Consider the following 17,826-nt stretch of genomic DNA (forward strand, 5'->3'; position numbering starts at 1 on the left):
GTAGGTAACATAATGCTATTGATGGAAAATTTTAGATTATTAATTTAATGATTCAAACTAAATGGATCACATGAAAGTTGTTATGCTTTATGAGATAGTAAATTGAACTTTAATGACTAAAGTGGAGGGAAATTAAGCATCTTTGACTTGTTTTTATTAATTATTAATACATTGACCTTAACAAGCCGTTCTAATTAAGCAATCCATTCAACGATTCAATTATTTAAACCGACGTGTTATCGAAATGTTTATTAACAAATTTAAAAAATGAGAGAGTCAGTGGAGAGAGATTTTTCCCTATTAAATAAATAGAAGTTTTTTTTTACCATATAATTTTTATTTTTAAAAAATGAAAAAATTTCTCGTGGGAACCCAATTTGCATGCATTCTTTATCGTTCCACCCTGCCTCACAGAGATGGGGATGGGGAAGGCTTCTCCTACTCTGTCCCCGTCCAGTCCGTGGACATTTATATTTGTAATTTATATTATTTAAAATTTAAAAAAAGGCAGTTAAATTGAAAATATAATTGGAAGATAGGTGAAGAGTAGGTAAATTAGGATTTGATTTTCCAATTGGTGGGTGGAAGCCTAAGCCTAACTCTTACCTATATATATATATATATTTGTTCAAATCATGGTAGGTAAGAAGTTGGGTTCGATCCCTAACTTTCCCACTTTTTAAACATTTCTTTGTCTTTTTAATTCACCCAATTATTTTTTTTTAAAATATAATGATTAAGCTTATGGCCTTTATGGAGGGAGGTCGAGACCCATGTCACCGACCGTTGGTCTATTTTTCTTGTTCAGATTTAAGCTACGAGAGAAATGAAAAACCTCGTATCAATGTTATTAGGTCATGGAGTCTACTGCTTATTGATAGCTTATTCAATAGTTATAATAGTAGATAGTTATGTATAGTAAATTGAACTATATATTTATATATGAAATCGAGATCTCGAAAATAAATAAATATTTTTATTTTGAGAAATGAAAATCATTGAAATTGAGTATAAAAAGTCATCGTTCAACAAGTTTGAAAATAAGTTCAATCCAACAACAACAAAATGATTCTTTGGTAATAAATTAATTAATAGTCGGAGATTTTGATGTTGACGTCCATGATTTTACTATTAATATTTTTAAGGAACCCATTTAGAGACATATGATTATATACAAATATTAGTTTAGAAATAATCGATAAAAGTTATGGGTACTCGTAGTTTGAGTTAGGTTGGGTTTAAGAACATTTTAGACCTAACCCTAAACTCGTGGTTGTACATGAATAGTCGCTCATGTCAGAAAGAGTGAAGTCATTGGTCAATTGGATTGATAGTATCGTTGTTGATGTGATGTCAAAGCGAGACGAGATGCAACCGTGAGAGTGAGATAAATGATTGTGAATGTGATGTTGAGTGAGATAGGCACGGAAGTAAAATATGAGATCCCACATCGATTGAATAAGGGAACGAAGCATTTTTTATAAAAATTTGAAAACCTCTTCCTACCAAACGCGTTTTAAAATCGTGAAGCTAATAGTGATACGTAATGGGCTAAAGCGGATAATATCTACTAGTAGTGGGCTTGACGTGTTACACAAAACAAGATAATGTAAATGCCCAAACCTAGTTAAGGATAAGTTGGGCCGCTAGGCTTTCTTTTAAGAACGAAATGGGTTGGTTTGGTTCAATCCGAGACCCCCGACTCACGAACCGAATAGACTTGTTCAGATTCAGAAACAAAAGGTCTGGTATATCTGCAGCTTTAAGTAACACTTGACATGTTTGAGACTAACACAAAAAGAAAGGGAATTAGGAAATCTAACGCTGTGGTTCACAAAGATGCTGCTCTCAGCTCTCCTATGTGCAACTAAATCAACCAACCACTGGACTATTAAAGCAAGAAGCACACACTATGCTGATTCTGATTCTCCATCACCAGAATCTGAAGCTGAATTCACCAGCGACTCGGAACGATATTGCTGCACCACCAAAACCGACGCCAAACTCGGGAAGTTTGGGGAAGTCAACAGGTTCCCGACTGGACCGAGCTCTGGACAGTCGCTTCTGTTCAAGATATATGTAGCTTTGATATCTGGTGTTCGCCCAACGAGATACAGATTGCAGTTTTTCATCTCCTGCACTGTATCCATTACTTCTGCAGCACTTCTTACGGTTTTCTCGACATATATTATGGAATCATTCTTGCACGTATCGTGCTTGAACTCGGAAAGAAATTCATCATCCTGAGAAACTGACTTCACAGGAGAATTGCCAACAGTATCAGCACTGACTATCTCCCCAGAAGGTTCGGGTTCGACAAAGAAACGAATAACCATCAATCTAATCCCAGGGTGCTCGGCCATACGAATTCCATAAGAAAGCGCTTCGCGATCATCTCCACCACCAAAGAATAAAACAGTGACGAAAAGCGAAACATGGCTCGATGAAACATGGGTTGTTCCACCAAAACTACGATCAACTAAAATTCCAACCGAACATCGAGCATGTTCGAGTACATTCTGATTAACAACACGAATGCTGCTACGAGTAGTCTCCAGCGAACCATCCACCCTCAGGTGCTTATGAAATGGAAGAATTATGATTGCAGTTTTTTTCCTCTCAGCAGTGGCACAAATATCTTCATGTATATCAGACATGGAGGAGATCGCCGTCATCGGTCGAATGAATACTCTGCTCAGTTGTCGGTAAGCTTCAAATGCAACAATAACATGGTTGGAATCTGACCTCCGACCCTTGATCGAGAAAGGCAACCCGTTTTTCCTCGCCTTGTGAACCATTAAAATGGCCGAGGACCTCTCGGACAGCTCCATGAGATGCATTGCATATACACAAAGCTCTTTGTCCTTCTCGGTTCCTCTCGACACCTCGAGCAGATTAATAATCGATGGAATGTTTCCTGCACTATGAAAACAGGTCATAATCCGAAGTTGTGTGTTCTTGTTTTTCCTTTCAATCTTCCTATGCTTATAATCAGCTATTTTGGCACTCCTTGCCGGTTTGTATACAGCAATGACAAGGGGAGTGGTAATGAAAGTAGTAAAAAGAGCCATTAGAATCATTATAGCAAAGGTTTGGTCATTCAAAACCTGAAAAATCAAACAAAAAAGCAAATCAGAACACCAAAACACGAAAAACGACAATAGAAAGGTCCTCGACGAGTGGAAGTAGAGGCTTAAGCTACCTTACCTTTCTGTCTTTTCCAATATTGAGAACAATAAGCTCCACCAACCCTTTCGTGTTCATTAGAAATCCTAATGCAAGAGCCTCACGAACGGGTACTTTACAAAGAATGGACACGAGAAACGTGCCGATGATTTTTCCAGAACAGGCGGTAACGATAACTAAAACTAGGAGACCCCAGGACTGTGCTCCTTGAATTGTGGCTACATTAGTCTTCAATCCACTTGAGACAAAGTAAAGAGGCAGGAATAGACCAGAAACAAGATCCTCTATTTTCTCTACCAATGCACCTACTAATGGTCCATCCTTTGGAACTAATACTCCGACAACAAAAGCTCCAAACATAGCATGTATACCGATAAAATCCGTGGCAAATCCAGCAGCTAGGACGATCGCCAATGTAGCGCATATGTAGATTTCACGTACCGGCTCCCCTTGAAAACACTGCTTGGTCATCCATTTGAAAACAGGGGATAAAATGACAATAGCAGCTATAACAAAGCCACAGCCAGATAAAAGGACCCAAACTGCAGTTAGGGGAGATTTATCAGAACCAGATAGCGCAATGGCGAGAGCAAGGAGAATCCAGGCAGCTACGTCGTTTACTGCTGCAGCAGACATAGCCATCCTACCAACATCAGTTGTCAGTAGTTTAAGCTCGGCAAGAATACGAGCTAAGACGGGAAATGCCGTTATCGAAAGTGCAACACCCATGAATATGAGAAACGCAGAAGCATTTACACCTTTGGATATGGTTTCTCGAAGAACAAATGACGATCCAATTCCTAATGCAAACGGAAGGCAAATTCCGGTAATGGCAATGCCAAGAGCCTTCTTTCCAGTACGACGTATCGACTTTATATCCAACTCGAGACCCACAAGAAACAGAAAGAATAACAATCCGATGTTCGCTATGGTATCTAACAACGTGATACTATTGGATGGAAATATCGTATGAAGAAAGTTCTTGTTACGTCCGAGAGCTGATGGTCCTAGAAGTATTCCTCCCTATCAAATTAGTAATAAGACGTAATTCAGAAGGGCGATCGCTAGCAGTCGAAATAAACTCATAGCAGTTTCAACTTCAATTCAAGAGTAAAAAGCATTACACTCAAAAGAACCAAATGAACACCATTAGCATCCAAAGAACAAAGAGACTTACAATGATTTCTCCGATCACTCGCGGCTGTTTTAACGGCCTCAGAAGAAAAGCAAGACCACGAGTAAGAACAACTACCAAACATATTTGTAGAATGACAAGAGGAAGAGCGAAATCAAGAGGATTATCGCCCTGGAAAATGCCGTTCGATGTTGCTTTCATTGGGGATGGACATTTGGTTACTGTCGTAGCATTCGAAGCCATTCTGACCCCCGAAAATTTACCAAGAACAGCTTACTTTAATCTCAGTTCCTGTTCAAAATAGGCTTCCTCTGCAGTGTGAACAGATTCAATCAAACTGAGAACCCAGATCTGTACAGAAAAACAAAAACAAAAAAGAAACAAACACACACAAACAAAGAGACTAATCAAATAAAGACATTTTTAGAACATTCCATGCTCTGTGATATCCCACATCGGTTGGGGAGGAGAATGAAACACCCTTTATAAGAGTGTGGAAACATTTCCCTAGCACACGTATTTCAAAAACCTTCAGGGGAAGCCCGAAAGGGAAAGGCCAAAACAGACAATATCTACTAGCGGCGGGCCTAGGCCGTTACAAATGGTATCAAAGTCAGACATTTGACGATGTGCCAGCGAGAAGGTTGTTCCCCGAAGGGGGTAGACATGAGGTGGTGTGCCAGCAAGGATGCTGGGCCCTGAAGGGGGGTGGATTGTGATATCCCACATCGGTTGGGGAGGAGAACAAAACACCCTTTATAAGAGTGTGGAAACCTCTCCCTAGTAGACCCGTTTTAAAACCGTGAGGCTGACGGCGATACGTAACGGGCCAAAGCGGACAATACCTACTAGCGGTGGCATTGGGGTGTTACATACTCAAACTCATATACAAATAAGTCAATATTTTTTACAGAAACTAAAATTATCCAGCTGGGTTAATCTCAATTCAACCTAATTACTTGGTACTAAAGAAAACGCCACTCTCCAAATTTCTACTTTACACAAGAATCAAAGCAGAACCACACAATATTTAAAGAAAAAGACAGAACAACCGCACAAAGTGTATAAACAAAGGACAGAAAAGTTTGCTTTCCTTGAAGGAATATTTAACATTTCGGGTTTTTAATGTGAGGTCATCAGTTCAGCACCAAAAGATGTCTAAGGAGAGCGATAGCACAAAGTTCATACAAAGGAATCACTATTTGAAGAACAAGAATAAGAACAAAATCCAGAACCAAACAACAGAAATCATTAAAATAAACAAACCCCCACAAAGAACAATCCAACGAAGAAAAACAAAATCACCAAAATTCAAGAAACAGAGAAGAAAGTTCAATATCCAGAAACGTTTCTAAATCAAAATGATGAAACTAATATGCAATCCGGTGGCGGCCGAAGACAATCGTGGATTATTTACTGAATTTCTACTGGATTGAGCTTGTAAAACAGAACAGGGGATTAATAGAACAAGTACGGAAATAACGCTTACAGATGAAGAAACGAACTGCAATGGCAATCTTCCAGTGCGCGAGTGATCGACCTGATCATAAGATCAAGAACAAAATCTCCATTCCCGTGGAGTTTTCGATTTCTGCGGCAGAAAATAGCGGCTTCCTCAAGACATAGAACACAAATGAGCTTTAAAATTGTAAGATTTGTGGGACTTTTCTCAAATTTTGCTTATAATGCGTCAAATCAAGACCCCACTTCGACTATTACTTAACTAAATTCTATAAAATAAAATAAATAATAAAAAATAAAAATTTAGTGAATAAAACCCAAAATTCTAAAATGAATATGATAATTTGAACTAATACTTTTTGTTTAGTGGGCTCAATCGATTCATCATGCTCTAGCACCTTTTGTTAAGAACAAATTAGAAATTAACTTTTCATATTATTAATGTTAATGTAAAGGTAAATTGTAGGAATAAAATTAAGTATAATAAACAACTCAAAAGTGGCTTTTGTTTTGATTAATCCCTGGTTTGGTCTCGAACGAATAAATTATAAACTTTCCCTTTTCCATTTCGCTTTTATCTCTATATTATTCTTTTTTTAAATTCAGCTTAACTCAACTTTTTCTACTTTTAGGGTCCAGTGTCATCGCAATGACTGACACTGTGAGATTTCATAATTCACCCTCCTTTAGGGCTCAGCGTCCTCACTAGCACACTGTCCGATGTCCGGCTCTAATACCATTTGTAAAAAGCTCAATCTCACCCCTAACAGATACGGTCCTCTTTTGAGCTTTTTCTTTTGGACTTCTCCTCAAGCTTTTTAAAGCGCATCTGCCAGAGAGAGGTTTCACCACCTTTATAAAGAATGCTATGTTCCCCTCTCAAACCGATATGGGATCTCACATTTTTTTTTCTTCTAATTTTAATTACAGACACACCGTTTATGCACATATATATGAACCCATTACGCGAAAATCTCTTTCTTGTAAACTCTAGGCCTGCATTTGGGGCTCTCTCACACAGTCGAATAGTGTACGTGCATATCTACTGGGAGAAGTAACTCATGATCAATGTATAACATGTATGAGATTCCGCTTATAAAATCATGCTTTTGTAGGTTTAGACATAGCATACATACTTGCGTGCCTAACATATATACTCGGAACATTTCAATCAAACTTTAAATCAATTAATAAACCTGGTGGGCAAAGGAATCAATCCAAGTCAAAATGCATTTTTAACGACTTCAAATTTTATTACAAAAATATTTAACGCACGTAGAAAAAATCGACATTTTGAGTATTAAATTAGAATAAATTAAATCAAGTGAGTATTATTTATTATTTTGGTTAGTATGAATTTAATATTAAAAAATTAAATTAGTAATGGTTGAAAAATTTAATGCATATATTTACATCGGTTGATAAATAATTATTAATAAATTATTGTTTATTTAACTTATAAAAACAACTCATTTCAGGTTCAATGAATCTTTAGGATCGTGAAATGACTTAATTTAGAAGCAAAAATTAGTCAAATTAATATTATATTTATCAACTTTCACACTCAATATTGATCCGCCAGAGATGTTTATGCAAATTGAACGTGCCTCACAGCTTCTTTTTTTTTTTTTTTGTTTGAAAAATAAAATGTACCAAAAATAATTTTCTATTTTTTTTATTTTTGTTGTCGTGTGTCTGATGGGGAACAATAAATTCTAAATTAATAACATGATTGTGAAATCCCACGCTTCATGGAGTGTAGAACTGAACATTTCTTATCAAAGTGTAAAACCGTCTCTTAATATATTATAATAATTAGTTATGAAATATATCTTAGATATTCGTAATTAGTTAATATTTTTTCATTAACAGTATATTTTATATTATTTTTCAAGATTTAGTTACTTTATATTTTCTTTTTAGGGTAGCTTGTTTAACAATAAAATTAATGAAAATTGAATTTTAGATACCATTGGACTTTTGATCTCACCTATGTTTGTTGCAGTTTTCCATCCCAATTCTGATCCCACCTATGTTTGTTGCCGTTTTCAATTGAGTCTGATATGTAATGGACCAAATTTGACAATATCTGCTAATGATGAACTTCGACTATTATAAATGGTATTAACATCAAACACTGAGTGGTGTGTCAGCGAGAATGTTGGACCTCCAAGACGGGTAAATTGTGAGATTGGTTCGAGAGGAAAACAAATTATTTCTCACAGGGATGTGGAAACTTGTCTCTAGTCAAAGTAGACAGACAATATCTTCGTGTGGGCTTGAGCTTGAGTTGAATTGAAAAATTATTAATAGTTTAAATTTATTGGTTATATTACAAATTTAGTTCCTAAAATTTTATACGGGTGTGACCCTATTTCACTTTTTTTTTAATTCATGAGTTTAATAAATACACAATAAAATTTTGAATTTAGTAGAGAATTTTCATTTTTCCATCTTTCAAAAAAGAAAATTTTCACATTTTTGAGTTTAATAAATACGCAATAAAAATTTAAATTTAATAGAGAATTTTCATTTTTCCATCTTTTTAAAAAAAGAAAAATATCTAATAAATAAGTCAGATTTTAAATTCGGCACATATCTCAAGATTGTATCAAATAGGAGACACGTGTCATGTCGGAGTGAATTGAGATTTGAGATTTTTCTCCATCATTTAAATATTTTGGTGAAAAAGAGACAAAACTTTATTTTTATTTCTCGGAGTTCAAATAAAGAATGAACTCAAATCTAATCCATATAAGAACTCTCCTAAATCCCAAATCTATAATAAGACAAAAATGATTGGAATCAAATATAATATAAATTCTATAAATTTCAAAATCCCATTTTTAAAAATGGATTCTTTCTTCAACGTTCTTCCTCAGTTGATTCCCCTTTGGAAGCCGAATCCGCGATCAACTGTAAATCGCCATGAAACTGCTGCACCACCAGCACCGACGCCATCGTCGAGAACTCCGGCAACGCCAACACGCCGCCGACCGGCCCAAGTTCCGAACCCTCCACAACATTCATATTCAAACTCCTCACCACTTCCCCTTCCGGCGTTCTTCCGACCAAAATCAAATTACATTTATTAAACTCCTTCATCGCTTCAACGGCTTGGCTCCCTTTCGTCACGTATCTCTCTTCATATACAATCGACGCCAATGCCATTTTATCGGCATTGGCGTCGGTGGAACCGTTGTCTTTTACATCGACGGTGACGGATTCCGCCGCGAAATCGGCGCTGGGGGAGAACCGGACGACATGTAGGCTGATTCCTGGATGCTCTGACATTCTTTTACCAAATGCTAGAGCTTCACGATCGTCACGACCGCCGAAGAAAAACACGGTAACAGTGGAAGAGACGTTACTAGCGCAGACGTGGGACCCACCACCGAGGCCTCTGTCGATCAAAATTCCGACAGAGCAGGGAGCTAGTTCCAGAACTTTTCGGTTGACCGACCGGTAATCAGTCCTTGTCGTTTCCATGGATCCATCCAATCTTTGATGCTTGTGAAACGGGAGAATTATAATGGCCGCCCTTTTCGTCTCGGCGCTGTTACAGATGTCTTCATGCAAGTTGGACAGAGCAGAAATGGCGGTCATTGGCCGGATTGAAACACGGCTGAGCTGTCGGAATGCCTCGAAGGCAACGACGATCTGGTTTGAATCGGCACGGCCTTTGTTCCAAAAGGGTACGCCATTTTTCCTTGCTTTATGAACCATAAGAATGGCAGAGGATCGCTCTGTTAGCTCCATTAAATGCAGAGCATAAACACAGAGCCCTTCCTTCTTTTCAATCCCTCGGGATGCCTCGATTAAATTAATCGTCGCCGGAATGTTGCTAAATGAGTGGAAACAAGCAAGAATTCGAAGCTCAGAATTGGGATTTTCTCTTTCGAGTGTTCTATGTTTGTAATTTGATTTGCTCTGTTTTTTCTCCGGCTTATAAACAGCCATAACAACAGGGGTTGTTATGAACGTTGTGAAGATCGCCATTAGAACCATAATAGCAAATGATTGATCATTCAAAACCTTCCTGTCTCTTCCAATGTTAAGAACAATTAATTCCACCAAGCCTTTCGTGTTCATCAAAACCCCCAAAGCTACTGATTCTTTAAATGGCATTTTGCAGAGCAGAGCAACAGAGACAGTTCCGACGATTTTACCGAAACTAGCATTGAAAATGACTAAAACGAGAAGACCCCATGATTGAGCTCCTCGAATTGTTGCAACATCTGTTTTCAATCCACTGGAAACGAAGTATAATGGAAGAAAAAGACCCGACACGAGATCTTCAACTTTCTCCACCAGAGCGACGGCGAATGGGCCTTCTTTCGGAACCAAAACTCCGATCACAAAAGCTCCGAACAAGGCATGGATTCCGATCAAATCCGTAATGAACCCAGCCGCCAAAACCAGAGACAAAGTAGCACAAATGTATAACTCCTTCACCGGCTCGCCTTCGGAGCACCGTTGCGACATCCACCGGAACAGAGGTGGAGCAGAGCAAATGCAAAGCACGACAAAAGCAGAGCCAGAGAGAAAAACCCACAAGGAAACAAAAGGGGAATGTCCGGTGCCGGAGAGTGAAATTGCCAATGCTAGAAGGATCCATGCCGCGACGTCGTTAACAGCGGCAGCCGACATAGCCATCCGACCAACATCCGTCGTTAAAAGCTTAAGCTCAGCCAAAATTCTAGCCAGAACAGGAAACGCAGTGATGGAAAGAGCTACACCCATGAAGACGAGGAGTGCACCTTGATTGACGCCTTTGGAGATGGTCGATCGGAGTACAAATGAGGTGCCAATGCCAAAGACAAACGGGAGAGTGATTCCGGCAAAGGCAATGCACATCGCTCGTTTTCCGGTACGGCGGAGAGCTTTTGGGTCCAACTCCAACCCCACCAAAAACAGGAAGAAGAGAAGACCCAAATTGGCTAACGTGTCCAATACAGTGATACTCCTCGCCGGAAAGATTGTGTGTAAGTAATTCACGTTCCGGCCAAGCGCCGACGGACCCAGCAAGATCCCGCCCTGCACACCGCCATTAACAACAATTTTTACATATTCCACACTCAAATTTCTTAAAAGATAAATATAATTAGATACTATATTTCTCAATCCAAATCCAAAAGTAATTTATTATAATATATAATATATTTTAAAAAAAAATGAACATCTCTGCTGATAATCATGAAATTAAAAATTAGATGGTGGTGATCTAAAGAGATAAGAGAATTAGATTATACATACGACGATCTCAGCAATGACACGAGGCTGACGAATGGGGCGAAGAAGAATGGAAAGGAGTCTAGTGAGGAGGACGACGAGACAAATCTGAAGGATGGCGAGAGGGAGAGCATAATTCAAAGGGTTATCGCCTTGGAAGACGCCATTAGAGGTGGCCTTCATGGACGCCGGACAAGCACCGGACACGGTCGCATTGGTCGCCATTGTTAGCCGCAGAGATCTTGAAAGCCCTCTGTTTCTTCTACTAATTGTTTGTGTGAGAGGGAACTGAATCGGAGCTCCAGTTTTGTAGCCTTCTACTTCTCTCTCCCTTTCTCTCTCTACTGAAACTTTTTCGCAACAATTGCAAATTTTATGGTCAAGAATTTGTTAAAAACATGGTCAATTCAATCCCCTTTTTTATTTCTTTTATTTCTTTTTATTTTTTCCCAACCAAAACAAATTCAATAATTACTTACTTATCCATTTCCTTCCTATTTAATTCTCCCTTATCATTAATCATTTTTAATTTTATTTCCCAAATATAATCAATTTTGTATATATCTTCCCTTCAAAAAAATTTAAAAAAAAACAAACTTATAAAATATTTAAAATTTTATGTATCATATCTTAATTTTTTATTTTTTTATTTTCGTGTTCAATACGTTCGATGAAAGTTCCACACATCGGCTAATTTAAGAAATTATCGTCAAGGAATACTCTCTCCATTATTACGAGGCTTTCTGGGAAGCCCAAGTAAAGTCGTGAGACTTTACGTTCAAAGTGGACAATATCATACTATTGTGGAAAATCGTGTTTATCCAACGCAATAAATACTTTGTATCTTATAGTTTTTTAAATTTTATCCAGCAGAATAATTAATGTTTATAATTAAGACGTTTATAGCTATTGTTACTTTTTTAAAAATAAAAATAAAAAGTTTTAAAAGCTTATTTAAAAATTGGAAACTAAAATAATTTATAATGCCAAATTTGAAAATATAAGTATGCATAAGTAAATGTGATTACTGTGATTAAAAAACTTATGAATTTTTTCTTTAATTATAAGGATATATTTAAGAAAATAATTATGACGTCAATATTGAAAGTTTAATATCAATTAACTTTTTTCAGAAAAAAAAATCTGAAAATGAAAGGCAACTAATTCAAAAAAAAATAAAAAGGCATATTCTTATTAATTGGCTACCACAATTACCAATTGGTTGGCTGGCTTAATTAATAAATAAATAAAAACATTACAGATTGGTTTAAATTTAAATTTAAGTTCTTCTTCTTCTTCTTTTTTTTTTTTTTTAAATATATTTATTTATTTATTTATTTTTATTTTATGGAATGGGTTTATTTGGTTAGACGAATTTTATAAAGTCTTAATTTCATTGGTGAACTTTCCATTATTGTTAATATTATTTAAATATGGACCCGACACGTTAATTTATTAGCGAATAATATTTGACATAAAGTTTAAATCATACCATATAAAGGTGTGAATACGTGACATGTATTCTTCCATTTTTATAGAAAAGAATTTTTAAAGTTATACATTATTTAAAATAGGAATTTTGACAATAAACTACTTTTATTAACTAAAGAACGAAAAGAAATACTTTTTAATAAACTTATCGTAAAGAATAGCCTTTACGTTAGGAATTAGTTGTATAGATAAATACTAATTACTATTTGAAAGGTTGACGGTTCCATTCATGTTGAATTCAAAAGGAAAAAAAGAATTGTAAAAAATTAAAATTTTAACTAGGGTTAGTTAAGTCAACCTTAAAAAAAGCAAATGACTCGAGTCTAGTTAAGTTTGTCTATTGTAAATTAAAAATTTTAACCAAGGTTTTATACATCATTTTTATTTATCTTAATTTCTAATAATGATGCTAATATTTAATATGATTTTAGGGCGTAAATTAGAGATTTTGGAGGAAAATACATTAATCCAACTAACCATGAAATGAGTTCGCTCCTATAACATATATTATCCACTTTGAGTTTTATTCTCGCTATCTTCTCCACAAGTCTATTATAGAGAGAGTCTAACTCTATTTCAATCAGTACCTCACGTCGTCCGATGACTAACTCTGATACCATTTGTAACAGTCTGGGCCCACTAACAGCAGATATTGTTCTCTTTGAACTTTCCCTTCCAAACTTTACCTCAAGCCTCAAGATTTTAAAACATCTCGAGAAATTTCTCTGGTCCCCTCTCTAATTGATGTAGGATCACACAATCTACCCCTTTGGGGGCCTATCATCCTCGCTGGCCCACTACCCACTAACATCACTTGAACTCACGTATCAACTTCAATGTTGGTGGTAGTTAAAATACAGTTAGGATATAAAATACCAACGACCTTGTTAAAATTATAATAACTATATAAAATATATTATAACAATTATATAAAATATATTTTATTATAAATATTCAAATTTCATAATAAATTTACTAAATAATTAAAGAGTGAAATTTGATTGGTAGAAAGGTTTAGGATTATATTTAAAATTAATTAAAATTATTAAACGATTATTAACACCATTTTGATATTATATATATACAATTGGGAAAATAAACTTTGCCATTTAACTTCCACATAATTAAATTGAAATACATACAGATATTTAAATTACACAATTAAAATTCAAATTTTCAAAAATATTTACTCAACGTCTTCCGGCAAGACCATGGCCGTGGACGTCGACGGAGATGGCACCAACGGACCTCGAAACTGTTGCACCACCAACACGGAAGCTGCCGTCGAGAGCTCCGGTGATGTCAACAAGCCGCCGACGGGACCCAACTCCGAGAACTCGGCATTGATCTTCAAATGGAGGCTCTCAAAGACTGGCCCTTCCGGCACCTGACCCACCAATATCAAATGGCATCGACTGAACTCCTTGATTACTTCAACCGCCTCGCTGCCTTTCCCCACCGCCCTCTCCTCGTACCTCACCGACTCGTCCTCTGTTTTTTTCTCCTTGAACTCCGTCAGTATTGTTTGATCAATGTCAACCACCGTGGATTCAACGCCGATGTCGGAGCTGGGAAGGAAGCGAACCACGTTTAGTGTTATTCCCGGATGCTCTGCCATTCTCCGACCGTAGGCGAGAGCTTCACGGTCGTCTCGGCCGCCGAAGAAGAAGACGGTTATGGTGGATGAGACATTGCTAGCACAGATATGGGAACCGCCTCCTAAACCTCTGTCGACCAAGATCCCGACAGAGCATGGTGGCTGCTCCAGCACTTTTTGATTTACCCATCGGAAATCAGCTCGTGTCGTCTCCAAAGATCCATCGAACCTGCCAATTCATTATCAATTGGGTCAATTGCCTGGTCAATTACTGCTAGATTCATTAAAAAAAAAAAAAAAAAAAAAAAAAACAGGGGAATTTTGAAACCTTTGGTGTTTGTGGAATGGGAGGATGATAATGGCGGCGCGTTTCCTCTCGGCGCTGTTGCAGACATCTTCGTGCATGTTGGAGAACGGAGAAATCGCTGTCATTGGACGAATAGACACTCGACTTAGCTGCTGAAAAGCCTCAAACGCCACAACGATTTGGTCGGAATCGGACTTTCCTCCTTTATTCCAGAACGGTAGGCCGTTCTTTCTAGCTCGGTGGACCATAACAATGGCGGACGACCTCTCCGTCAGCTCCATTAAATGCATTGCATAAACGCAAAGCCGCCGACCACGGGCTTCTTTCGCCTCCGTCCCACGGGAAACCTCAATTAGATTCAAAATTGAAGGGATGTTGGTAACAGAGTGAAAGCAAGCCAAAATCCGCAGCTCAGAATTCGTGTCCTGCCGCTCGATTGTCCTGTTCGTGTAATCGGATTTGCTCTGTTTTTTTGCCGGCTTGTAAACCGCCATTACAATTGGGGTAGTAATGAAGGTTGTGATGATCGCCATTAGAACAAGAATTGCAAAGGTCTGTTCGTTTAAAACTTTTCTGTCTTTCCCAATGTTGAGGACGATCAATTCCACAAGCCCTTTTGTGTTCATTAAGAATCCTAAAGCCAGAGATTCACGGAATGGCATCTTGCAAAGCAGAGCCACTGATATTGTGCCGATGATTTTCCCAAAACAAGCGGTGACAACGACGAGTACGAGAAGACCCCATGATTGAGCTCCTTTGATTGTTGTAATGTCGGTTTTCAATCCACTTGATACGAAATACAGAGGGAGGAATAACCCCGAGACGAGATCTTCGACTTTCTCGACGAGAGCTCCGGCGAGTGGGCCGTCTTTTGGGACGAGGACGCCGACAACGAAAGCGCCGAACAGAGCATGGATTCCGATTAAATCGGTGATGAATCCAGCGGCCAAGACGGTGGATAAAGTGGCGCAAATGTAGAGTTCGCTAACCGGCTCGCCGTCGGCGCAACGGAGGGACATCCACCGGAAGACCGGCGGGAGAGCGAAGAAGCAGAGCAGGACAAAACCAGAGCCACAGAGGAAGACCCAGAGGGCAACGAGAGGGGAGTTGCCGGTGCCGGAGAGGGCGATGGCAAGGGCGAGGAGGATCCAGGCGGCGACGTCGTTAACGGCGGCGGCGGACATGGCCATTCGACCAACGTTGGTGGTTAAGAGCTTGAGCTCGGCGAGGATGCGGGCGAGGACAGGGAAAGCAGTAATGGAGAGAGCTACGCCCATGAAAACCAGAAAAGGAGGGCCGTCGACCCCTTTGGAGATGGTGGAGCGGAGTACAAAGGAGGTGCCAATGCCGAGGATGAAAGGGAGGGTGATTCCGGCGGCGGCTATAGACATTGCACCCTTTCCGGTACGGCGGAGGGAGTTGGGATCTAACTCCAACCCCACCAGAAAAAGGAAGAACAAAAGACCCAAATTCGCCAACGTGTCCAAAACCGATAAGCTTTTCGCCGGAAATACTCTGTGTAGGAATTCTTGGCTCCGCCCTACCGCCGACGGTCCCAGCAATATTCCGCCCTGAAAACATCAACAACTCCGCTGTTCAATCACAGTAAATATTGATATTTCTCAAAAATTATAAAAATAAATATTTAAATTAATAAATTAAATTGAGAAGTTAATCTTGAAACTAGTCCCAATTCGAACTTTAATTTTAAAAATTATATTTTCTATTAAGATACAATTATATATATTATTTATTTATTCTCCCATTTACAAAAAATAATTTTTAAAAATATATTGATATTAAATATTTTAAAACAAATAAATATTTACACACTATCATTCTTTTTAAATAAAAACAAAAATTTAAATAAATGACTCTAATTTATTAAATATTAAATACTAAAATTAACTCATAAAAAAATAGTTTTTAATGAAAAAAAAATTACTTACCACAATCTCAGCAATGACTCGAGGTTGTCTAAGCGGTCGGAGAAGCAAACCAAGAAGACGCGTAAGAATCACTACCAAACATATTTGAAGAATAGCCAAAGGGAGAGCGAAGTCAAGAGGGTTGTCGCCTTGAAACACGCCGTTCGACGTTGCTTTCATTGCCGCCGGACAGCCAGCCACCATCGTCGTATTGACCGCCATTTCTACCCACCAAAAACCATTGAATTTCAAATGCAGCCGATTATAACTAAATATAGAGGTAAAAACTAACATTGATACATGAAAATCCTAAAATACTACATCGAGCAGTAGTGCATGTTTACCCGTGATAACCAACACTAGTGAAATCCTAAAACACTACCTCGAGCAGTAGTACTATATGCACGTTGACCTGTGATAAACGGACCCGTTAACTAAATTATGAATAGTAAAATAATCACCTGAATATGAGAGTTCGGATCTCCAAAAGCAGAAAATAAATGGGATGAAGAATTTAGGGACAACCACACCTCCCTTTTATATCCAAACCACATCTTGGTGTGCATGCCCTTGTTGGAACCAGGGTCATTTTGGTAATTTAGAAATTCAAATATATTTTTATATTGATCGCTACTTCTTCTTATAAATATTTTGAAATCTTATCCATCCCAACAATTATGGATTTTATATTATCATAACTCACTATCTTAAATTTCAATATAAATTATCTGATACAAAATAATAAACTAAAACCACGTCTCGACGAGTAATTATAAAAATATAAAATTAGGTTTACAAAAATTATATAGCTATTGGGACGATCTACTCAAATAATTAAATCAGCATATTAAATACTAATGTTTTTAATTAATTAGTATATTTATACATATTTTTTAATTTAATCATTTCATACGTAAATAATTATATTAAAAAAATGTCGGATAATAATTGATATTTTATTTATTGGTATAATACTCGAACATGCGTCCAGATTTTTAAAAGTAACAGTAACATTTTTAAAATACGACTTTTACAAATTGAAATTTATTTATGATTAAATATTGAAATTTAATTATGGGTTTGTGGGTTGATTAAATATAAAATTTACAATAATTTGCCCTAAAAAATTAGCATATTAATTTAAAATTGGAGTGAATGATGGCCCTCCACATCATGTCTGAATAAGCTTTGACTATTTCAATAAAATATTAATATATATTAAGTAGTCAACTCATTTGCTGAAGCTTGGAATGTTCAATAAGTTAATGTAACCATTCTCAAGAACAAAATTGAAATTAAATTTCTTATATCCCAATTGATAATATTTTTTATTTTTGTTTTAAATTGTTAAATTCTTTATCTTCAACTCGCTAAACTATGTCATTAATGAAGTAGAAAAGGAAATAAATTATTTAGAAATTGTTGTCGGTAATTTAGATTTAAGGAAAAAAAGAAACGAATATACGACCTAATTAAAATAGACGAAGAG

The 17,826-nt window shown here is 37.2% G+C and overlaps 3 protein-coding genes across 4 annotated transcripts; all 3 read right to left on the reverse strand.

The window, feature by feature from the left end:
• Positions 1-1,608: 1,608 nt before the first annotated feature.
• On the reverse strand, positions 1,609-5,974 carry LOC111437631 (cation/H(+) antiporter 18-like). Of its 2 annotated transcripts, none has more exons than XM_023075686.1 (4): positions 5,811-5,974; positions 4,364-4,632; positions 3,208-4,209; positions 1,609-3,107 (listed from the first exon to the last, which is right to left on the reverse strand). In XM_023075686.1, exons 2-4 carry the CDS (start codon positions 4,562-4,564, stop codon positions 1,911-1,913), a joined length of 2,400 nt encoding a protein of 799 aa, XP_022931454.1. In that variant the 5' UTR covers positions 4,565-4,632; positions 5,811-5,974; the 3' UTR covers positions 1,609-1,910. The 2 variants fall into 2 exon arrangements, with proteins under 2 accessions (XP_022931454.1, XP_022931456.1); XM_023075688.1 differs by having other exon boundaries at positions 4,364-4,672.
• Positions 5,975-8,527: 2,553 nt separating this feature from the next.
• Positions 8,528-11,363, reverse strand: LOC111437504 (cation/H(+) antiporter 18-like). Its single transcript, XM_023075506.1, has 2 exons — positions 11,039-11,363; positions 8,528-10,819 (listed from the first exon to the last, which is right to left on the reverse strand). Exons 1-2 carry the CDS (start codon positions 11,237-11,239, stop codon positions 8,648-8,650), a joined length of 2,373 nt encoding a protein of 790 aa, XP_022931274.1. The 5' UTR covers positions 11,240-11,363; the 3' UTR covers positions 8,528-8,647.
• A 2,229-nt stretch (positions 11,364-13,592) lies between these two features.
• Positions 13,593-16,856, reverse strand: LOC111437503 (cation/H(+) antiporter 18-like). Its single transcript, XM_023075505.1, has 4 exons — positions 16,799-16,856; positions 16,359-16,561; positions 14,431-15,980; positions 13,593-14,331 (listed from the first exon to the last, which is right to left on the reverse strand). The coding sequence occupies exons 2-4, from the start codon at positions 16,557-16,559 to the stop codon at positions 13,692-13,694; spliced, it is 2,391 nt and encodes a 796-aa protein (XP_022931273.1). The 5' UTR covers positions 16,560-16,561; positions 16,799-16,856; the 3' UTR covers positions 13,593-13,691.
• Positions 16,857-17,826: the final 970 nt, after the last annotated feature.

The sequence above is a fragment of the Cucurbita moschata genome, unplaced genomic scaffold, assembly GCF_002738365.1.
Source record: "Cucurbita moschata cultivar Rifu unplaced genomic scaffold, Cmos_1.0 Cmo_Scf00064, whole genome shotgun sequence".
Classification (NCBI taxonomy): Eukaryota; Viridiplantae; Streptophyta; class Magnoliopsida; order Cucurbitales; family Cucurbitaceae; genus Cucurbita; species Cucurbita moschata.

Excerpts from the sequence above, each read along its gene's own strand:
- LOC111437631 (XM_023075686.1), bottom strand. The coding sequence starts at position 4,564 with ATGGCTTCGAATGCTACGACAGTAACCAAATGTCCATCCCCAATGAAA. Across the intron at positions 4,210-4,363 it reads GAGTGATCGGAGAAATCATT|GGAGGAATACTTCTAGGACC; the intron begins GTAAGTCTCTTT and ends CTAATTTGATAG. Across the intron at positions 3,108-3,207 it reads ATATTGGAAAAGACAGAAAG|GTTTTGAATGACCAAACCTT; the intron begins GTAAGGTAGCTT and ends TTGATTTTTCAG.
- LOC111437504 (XM_023075506.1), bottom strand. The coding sequence starts at position 11,239 with ATGGCGACCAATGCGACCGTGTCCGGTGCTTGTCCGGCGTCCATGAAG. Across the intron at positions 10,820-11,038 it reads GTGTCATTGCTGAGATCGTC|GGCGGGATCTTGCTGGGTCC; the intron begins GTATGTATAATC and ends GGCGGTGTGCAG.
- LOC111437503 (XM_023075505.1), bottom strand. The coding sequence starts at position 16,559 with ATGGCGGTCAATACGACGATGGTGGCTGGCTGTCCGGCGGCAATGAAA. Across the intron at positions 15,981-16,358 it reads GAGTCATTGCTGAGATTGTG|GGCGGAATATTGCTGGGACC; the intron begins GTAAGTAATTTT and ends TGATGTTTTCAG. Across the intron at positions 14,332-14,430 it reads CCATTCCACAAACACCAAAG|GTTCGATGGATCTTTGGAGA; the intron begins GTTTCAAAATTC and ends ATGAATTGGCAG.